The following is an 8987-nucleotide window of genomic DNA, read 5'->3' on the forward strand; positions in this document are numbered from 1 at the left end:
CCTAGCTTTTTTTAATAACTTTTTAATTTAAACGACTAACCTAGCTTGCTTTGAAGTAGTTGGTAAAGAGTCTCCTAAAAACCCCTAAAGAGCTTCTCATATATTTCCTCAAAGAAAGTCGTAACTTATGAAATGAAATCAACGAAACTACTAATGATTTTTTTAAATATTTATTAATACTATTTCTAAACTTAAAACTTAATCTATCAAAAAAAAAAATTAATAATCAATTATTTACTAATTCTTATAATAAGGGATCGTACTAGTCGTTGTGCGCTGCCCACAATTGTTGCGTTCGAACGGGTTCCTGTATCGGGTTTGATTTTCAATATGAATTTTTGAAGAAATTCCAAAGTTTTGGATGCGCACAACGGATATTTGAAATAGTAGAAGAAAAAAATTTGAAAATAATTCTCAAACGCCACGGAAATGGTATCACATCCTTCGGTTAAAAAAGAACCTTCGGCAAAAACGTAGTATTTTTGTTGAAAACCGCAATCTAAAAAAGAGAAAAAAATAATAGTAATTTTGAAACACAAAATAAATTATTTGATTTAATACCTATACTCACAATCACTGGATATTGAGTATTAATCACAATACTGTCAAGTGTGGTACCTTCCTGCAAACATACGTATAAAAAATATTTAAGTATAGAAGTATAGAAGTATAGAAACATTCATTTTTATTTAAGATTTCAATAAGAAATTCATTTGGACATGATTTTTTTAATGGTTTAAACTCGATGACAATGAATGTATGAAAAAATGTTTACCGGGAAATCAAATAAAATGTCTTTGATGTCTTCCTTCAAAAGTTTGGCTAACCCACCGAATATTTCACTGTCATTTGCAGTAGTCTTGATATGTAACGATCGTGATCGATATGTTTTTGATGTTTGAACTATTCGTTGTTTGTTGATGTTGAAATTTTTTTCAAAAGTTCCGGAACTAACTCCTGTAGATTTTTGAAAATGATGATCGAGCAATAGTTTTTGTCTGACTACAGGAAATTCATTCAGAAGATCTTTTATATTCAAATTGTCGACTTTAAATCGAATGAACCCTGCCGTTGCCTCAATAACTGCTTGAGTCATTCGTTCGTTTCGAGACATGGCCTCCAAATACTCAGGGTGACAGTCTGATTGCCCACTCATGTAGTAATTTTTGTCAACGCCAACAATGCATTGACGATCCTTATCACCATTGAGTAAAGGTTTCAACACATGCTGATCAGAACTTTGCGGTCGCCTAAGGTATGTCGCGTGCTTTTCAATTTCTCGGCCAGACTGCCACTTCCGTCACCAATTATAAGATTTTCATCATCAACGTCCAGTAGTGTTGGGAATTTGGTGGTTATTTTAATTGCTGTTTGTCTAATGAATTTAAATGGAATTTTGGGATTTATTGACCTCATTTGGCCGATTATGTGGTCCACAAATCTATTATAATTGGTATTTGACAGATTTCTTCTTCTCGAAGAAGAGTTATCTTTCAATTGATCGATTATTTCTTGAGGAATTGATTTATAATCTACGTCGAACGTTGCAAATTTGTGATCCGTTGAAATACTAGGTGAATTGGTGATTGATGCTTCTGTTATATTTTCTGACCCAAACAGCTCCGAATACAAGCCATTGTCCGTTTCTTTTATTGAAAAAGAATTTTCAGCATCTGATCCCTTTAAAAAACAAATGCAATTTAAATTGAATAAATTAAAGAACAGTAACACATGGAAGCATTTTGAACATTAGAAATATCGATGATAATTTTAACTTACCTCAATAAAGTCATTTTGAGTAGTTGTAATATTTGATATATTAAGCAGTACATTTGCCGGCATCCATATTTGAGCACCACTTAGTAGCATAAATGTATACCCTTCAGATACACACGCTTCGAAGACCTCATCTTCTTCAATAATGGTTCCATCTAATTCAAGTACAATGTTCTCAATTCCAGTTGAAATATACTGGCGACCTGTAGAGGTAAAAAAAATCCAAGTATAGGTAGAAGTAAATACTTTATTTATTTGGAGCGCTTTTGAACTTATTAATCAAATTATTTAGTTTGAAATACCTTTTTCTTTTATACTAGCTATCTTGGGCTCACACATGACCATCCATTTCTTCCGCAAGCTATTGCATATTTTAATTAGCCTTGAAGTCATCCTATAATTACGAACATGTCTTAATATTTTTTAATGAAATAAAAAGTTACATACATACATTTTACGATAACTTTCAATAAAATTTATTCTAGAACGTTATGAATAAATATTTTATAGTGTTCAAATTACTTTTTAGGGAAGGCGTGTTTATAAAAAATATAGAACTTATCATCGTTAAAAAACAGCTTCAATGGGGTTATGTCAACTAAGGACAAAAGCTTTATACACTTCTCTCCTGAGATATTTAAATCCAATAAGCAGAGGCCAGTATCATCCATCAAATAACATAATTGTATCGTTCCGTATACAAAAATAATGTTCTTATTCGTTTCGTAAATTATTTTTTTAATTTTTAGAACATCCATAGTTTCTTCGTAATCGTCGAATCGCAAATGAAGAAAATCTCCTTCAGTGTACGAAGTTCCCAGGTATTTCATACTTTTGTAGTAGGAGTAAAAATTATCGTTAAAGCCTTGGCCCATGAGGAATCTTTTTTCCTCTTTTTCCAGACCATCGAATGGGCATCCAACATCTTCAAATATTAAACTCTTCAACCTCTCTTCATTTGAGTTCAGAAGCGCTTGCCAATATTGATGGCGTTCAGTGCAAAGCTTCAATATATTTTTGTAATTATTCGCATGACGCAGCGCAGTTTTAAAATAGGAATGTTTCCTCTCTCCTGTAAGGGTACTGAAAGGAAGCAGCGGACCAAACTGTAGAATCCATTGTGGATAGTGGCACATGTAATGGTGCTTTGGCCGTAAAGGATGATTGAATTGCATTTTTCGAAAATCTAAATATTCATGAATAATTTGCCTTAATATTCCAATTTGTCTCATCGATATTAAAGGAGCTGTTACGAAATCTGTGATTCGCTTCATCATCAACAGCAGTTTATAAGAATCATCAGAATACAACTCAGGAGTTTTTAAGAATATAAAAGGAGTTATCTGAATGATGTGCCACACGTCAACCGCCTTGCTAGTGATGCTGTTCTTTTTAATATTTAATGTGATCTTAGAGCGGGTGTTGAGTTTTTTCAAAATAAAGTTACAGTGATAATTGAGGTATTTTTCAGTGACAAATTTAGCGTTAATCATTTGTCGAAAAATGAGCATAATATCATAATTGAAACACCCCAAAAATAGATCATGAGCTAAACAGGGTGGCATTCCGTAATCGAATAATTTGAACCTGCTAAAACTGTTAAAAATAGAATCTGCCTTTACGCCTCTGTAAGGTTGGCCCGTGTTTTCCAACATAATCAGATCTTGCTTGTGTGTTTCTTGAGTTCTTAGTTTGCATTTTAACAATGGATCCAACCGAAATTCACGCAAAGTCGCATAACAGTATCTTGAAAAATATTGCTGTGTTGAGAAATTTTCCGACAGACCAGCCATCTGGTGACTTCCCAAATTATCACCTTGAAGACAGAAGACGGTACCATAGACGATTCTTTGATTTTCTCGAATTGTTATCTGGATCCCTTCTGTTTCTAATTTCTTTAAGTCCTGAACTAAGGCACGAAAAACAATTTCGATTTTAAATTCTTGTAAATCTTTTTCTAGACAAAGGAGCGCTAAAAAATTGTTTTCGGTTCGGCTTCGGAATGCTGGATGCATATTTCCTAAACTATAGTAAACACCAACTATTTTATGTCTTGTTTTTGCATCACCTAAGGGATTAACTGTTCCAAAAGCATCTTGGTAAAGGAATATATGTAACTCATATTTATCGTCGCTAAGTTTTCGTTGAGAGTACGATTTTCCATCTTTGTAACTTGACATAAATCCGGTAATCTTGCGATCCGATTCAAACATCGACGTCATGTTGGTTGAATTAATGAATAGGGATTTCAATGTATCAAGTACAGGTACGTAATAATAATATGATTCAGAATGATGTGAGTTGATTCCCAGGCTGATTTTCACTGGTTCTATGTAACTATATGTTTGCTGAAAATAATTTTTCCTCATATGTTCTGTTCTAAAAATTCCGCTTTGTTCTCCAAAAAGCATTGATCCAAGATCATTTGATTGAATCGTTGAAAGTATTTCTTTTTTGTGTTGCGAAGATAGCTGGATCCGATCTGCCAATTGAGTTAAACAGTTTTTATAAATATTAATTTGATTCAAGTTGAGTGCATGAAACTGATCGACAATTTTTTGAATCGCAACATTCGGAACGTGGTGTTGTGATAATAACCCGAGTAACGCTGTTCCCATTGATTTAACTGAATTGCTTGCTAGAATTGATTCTGATTCGCATGTTTGAGGTTGAGCTATTTTAATCTCTGTCGCTTTATTTGAACTTGAATTTTTAGGAATATTCATCAGTGCGGCTTTTTTCATGTCAACTACTGCAGCTGGATCCTTTTTGTGGAAGTATATATTGTGTATGGTAAAACTGTTTTTAGTTTTGAAAATCTTTCGATGACACCGATAAATGCACATAACTTCCATACCTTGCGATAGGTGATCTTTCAAATGTTTGTTCATGGTAAATAAACATGTATGTGTAAAAGTGCAGCCTCGTGCTGTACAATTCAAACAAGTCATTCCTTCATCGGGTTGTTTCAGATGAGATCTTGTTATGTGCGTTGTAAACATTATGTATTTTGTGAACACAAGATTACAACCAGATATGCCACAACTATAAGATGTCTCAAAACGATGAACTTGTAAATGTTTTTTGAAAGCGAATACATTAGTCCAAGTGGATTGGCAAATTGAACAAATGATCTCCATTTTGTCTGTAAAATGAAAATAAACAAATGAAAGTGTAATTTAAAATATCATACGAGACCTAATTTATCGAAATTTTGAATAAAAAAAATTGTGGTCGAAAACAGAAGCAATCTTGTTAAAAATTAAAATGAGTTTTCAAGCAATTATTGAATTCCAATTCTTAATCCATGCACAATTGATGAAAAATCGTTATTCTGCGGGAAAAATCAAAATTTGATATGAATAGAAAAAAGTCTTAAATGTTCGTTAAACAACCGGAAAGTTTTGTAAAAAAACGCTATGTTAAACTAAATTTTTAAACCAGTTTTTTTTTAATTCTGCAAAGGAAATACATACAAAAATCAACTAACCTTTAGCTCCGGACGAATCTTATCCTGAAGGAAATCAAAATGAATGATTGGATTCTCAGTTTATTCCCTAAAAATAAAAAAAAACCCAATTAAACCTTCCAGTTGAAGATTTGCTCAAGGATTCTGTTAATTTTCATGCAACTTACCCGCCAAACAAATCCTTCTGGGCCGCAAAATCCTTCCTTTCAGTTTTGAAGCGCGGAGGTAAACAAATTAAATTTTCGACAACCGCGGACTACTGTGTTGTAATATTACAACGGATGATATTATATTACACTGGACGGCGTGTTCAGATTCTTTACATCGTTTGGATGTAATAAAATGCCTCCAACATATGTAATATTTTTTTATTTTTTATGTAAATGCTTTAATGCCGAAAGATGTGTATTATTACATTAAAAAACATGAATAATGCGTTGTTTGGCTCGCATCAACTGAAATTACATCGGCCCACGTTACATTTTTTTTTGCTGTGTAGGAATTGAATGCTAAATCATGAGGTGGTTTGACTCAAAAGCCGTCAATTTCTTGGAAGAGTAGGGGAGAAGGGAAATGTAGAGGATAAGCTGACGGAATACTATAATCAAAACAGCCGGTAAATTATAACTGAATATTTAGCTCGGTGTTGTATAGGAAACTTGCCAAAGCGTCGCTCATGCTCGAGCAAAATAATTATTTACTCAGTGTCGGACGGACCAGGAAAGAAGAGAGCTGAAAACGAGGAAAATGGTTGAGTGAGAGAAATGCTTGTCTCGATCCTCGAACGGCAAACAAGGACGCGCACGAGCGTCTCGTCAGTTTTAGGAGTGACGTGTTGAGAACGAGATGTGCTTCCAGAAGTATCCGAAAATCAACACGCGGTGTTAGGCCGAAAATTCGAAGTGGAAGGATACGACAGCCTTTATCTTCACTTTGTGAATTTTATTTGTTCATTGTTGTTCATATTATTAGTTGGTATCTTTTTTTCTAATTCTGTATGTATAATAGACGGTAAAATACTGAGTTAAGATTCCGATCGACCTAGTCCAAATTGGTGAGCTTTTCCTTTGACGCCTGCCATCAGACTTTGTACAATCATCTTATCCACTTTGTTCGCCACAGAATGCCAGTTTTCTTTTAACTGTTTCGGGCTGCTAACAGTCTTTTGGGTCTTCTTAAGGTTCTGTTTTACTATCTCCCAATATTTCTCGATTGAGCGGAATTCTGGTGTGTTTACAGGGTTTTTATCATTGGGAATAACCTGAATGTTGGCATACTGCTCCATGGCCTTTTTAGCATAATGGCAGTATGCCAAATCCGAGAACATACAAGTCATGTTTCTTCAGGAAAGGCAGCGAGCACTTTTGAAGACAGACTTTAAAGTAAATATGGGCGTTCATGATGCGAAAAGCATGTTTTTTCAACGTTCAAGATGATCATTTATTTGAAGGGTTTTATAAAAAATCGCTGAGGAGAGCATTGAGCTCGAAATTTTTTTTAAAAGGGGCGGGGTCCAAAAATAGAAGCATTTTTCGGAATCAAAATTTTGACAGCGGAAATCGTTTGTTGGCCTTCCACAAAGTTCATATGTCAAATTTCGGCTCATTTGGATTACTCTAAGTCGTCGCTCTACAGCCGTCAAATTGATATAGAAATTCGACATTATTTGTTCTCAGGTCAAGGAACAATTTCAGCTTTAAGGTTTTAATTCCGAAACATACCCCTATTTTTGGATTACCATTACGAAGAATCATTTATCTAAATACATGTATATGTAACTCTATCATACGAATTTCTCTTCTAGTTGAAGATGTTCTCCACGTGGTTGCTTCCATGCGCAGCAATGGAGAATTTATGGAGCGTTGCACTAATGGAAGCCACTTTTGGGAGCTATTCTACCGCCGAGAGCACGCCAAAGTGTTCCGCTACATGGACTACAATCTACCAATGGTCCTGATCGTCGAATTCACCCACAAAGTGTATCTATTCATGTGGACCTTCATGGATCTGTTCATAACCCTGGTCAGCATGGGCCTTTCGGTACGATTCGAGCAGCTGTACAATCGGATAGAACACCATAAGGGTAAAATTTTGCCGGAAGTCTTTTGGGCAGAAATTCGTCACGATTACACTCGGATTTCAAATCTGGTCGGCTACATGGATCGAGTGCTGTCTCCAATGGTTGTCATCACTTGTGCGTCCGATATCTACTTCATAGCCTATCAACTCTACATGTCGGTCCAGTTGAGTCACACATCACTCGAACAGATGCTAAGTAAAGTTCCCAGATTAACAATTGTTTTTTTTTTCAGATTGAGTGTAGCCAAATTTGGAGTGTTTTATTTTCGTTATTCATTAAGTTATCTGATATTGAGATCACTGCTGATGTTACTCTCCTCATCGCACGTTTATGTAGCCTCCCGAAAGCCTTTGGCCATTCTTCGTTCGGTTCCGATGTCGTCTTGGAATATCACTGTAATTTGAATAAATATACTAGCTTTACTTAACAAATGTTCTCATATTTTTTTTCTTTATCTTTCGTAGATCCAACGATTCACCAATGAAATAAAAAACATAGACAATGCTTTGTCCGGACATAAGTTTTTCTTTCTAAAACGTGGTGTAATTTTGGCTGTAAGTTCTTCTATGAAAATTATTTCAATTTTTAAATTACCAAAAATTAAACAATCTATTCATTTTAGATGGCTGGAACACTAATTACATACGAGCTGGTTATGCTGAGCGAGGTGAAGCCGAACAGTAATGGAGACATTTGTGACATACCAGATCGGTTGTAAGGAATACTTATCCTGATGAGGATCCTGATCACACATTCAATTGCAAATAACTCATTGCAGTCAACTCGTATCGCGTCACAATCTTCTACAAACTTGTTTTTCATTGTTTGAACTACAATTCCTGAAATTTTAAGTTTTCTAGCATACTGGTAACATATTCCAAAACAAAAAGAGTGAAAGTATGTGGATTTTTCCGAAAATCTCCAAACAAATTTGAGGTCCTTTACGCCAGCTCGTGCTTCTGCCAAATGACCTGAAACTTTCAGAAAGTCATTTTTTTTACCTTAATGCACTAATCTAGGGGATGCCGCGTTGAAAAAAATGTTGTAAAAATCATCCCATGCAAATGTTTGCCAGTCTAGTGGTCATGCATCATTTAGTTTGAGAGCTCGAGTTGGTACCATCTTTGGTACAGTTCACTTTTCTACGCATTTTCGACACAGAGATTTGCTAAAAGGGCATTGGATTATTGCCACTTCTTCTATGGGTACTTTTAAGCTTTAAGTTTAAAAAATTGAGTAATTTTGTTCATAATTACTCCACTCAACCTTGGCGTTCTGATCTTTTTACAAGGATTCCAGGATGAGAACGATATTCACATGATCTCTGATGAACCGAACTACGCTCAAAAAACTAGACTTACCTAAAAAACATTTCATGTTCCATTCAGTCTAATCTAAGGTTCCCAGAATGCCATGTTTTATCCGGATTTGCCCGTATATTTAATAAAAAAATTGAGCTGTTCCGAGTTTTATTGAAAAGGAGGTTGCCCTAATTTTGATGAAAAATGCCTAGACTATGCCCGGATTTATTCACTTTATTTGATAAATCAAACAAATAAAAAACAAATTTTGTAGTAATTTTTTGGAAAAAAGGATGTAAAATCTGTCGATGAGTTTTGGCAAGAAATTTTGTTTTCAAAATTTTCTCTTGATTTTTGTTGA

General features: G+C 34.7%; 2 protein-coding genes across 2 annotated transcripts; one reads left to right on the plus strand and one right to left on the minus strand.

Annotated features, from left to right (window-relative positions):
* Positions 1-750: 750 nt before the first annotated feature.
* Positions 751-3580, minus strand: LOC129759183 (uncharacterized). The gene is made up of 4 exons (XM_055756591.1): positions 2587-3580; positions 2079-2170; positions 1780-1979; positions 751-1680 (listed from the first exon to the last, which is right to left on the minus strand). Exons 1-4 carry the CDS (start codon positions 3567-3569, stop codon positions 1219-1221), a joined length of 1737 nt encoding a protein of 578 aa, XP_055612566.1. The 5' UTR covers positions 3570-3580; the 3' UTR covers positions 751-1218.
* Positions 3581-4011: 431 nt separating this feature from the next.
* On the plus strand, positions 4012-8085 carry LOC129759182 (gustatory receptor for sugar taste 64c-like). Its single transcript, XM_055756590.1, has 5 exons — positions 4012-4042; positions 7050-7488; positions 7558-7720; positions 7790-7879; positions 7948-8085. Exons 1-5 carry the CDS (start codon positions 4012-4014, stop codon positions 8041-8043), a joined length of 819 nt encoding a protein of 272 aa, XP_055612565.1. The 3' UTR covers positions 8044-8085.
* The last annotated feature ends 902 nt before the right edge of the window (positions 8086-8987 follow it).

Source organism: Uranotaenia lowii, unplaced genomic scaffold, assembly GCF_029784155.1.
Source record: "Uranotaenia lowii strain MFRU-FL unplaced genomic scaffold, ASM2978415v1 HiC_scaffold_1187, whole genome shotgun sequence".
Taxonomy (NCBI): domain Eukaryota; kingdom Metazoa; phylum Arthropoda; class Insecta; order Diptera; family Culicidae; genus Uranotaenia; species Uranotaenia lowii.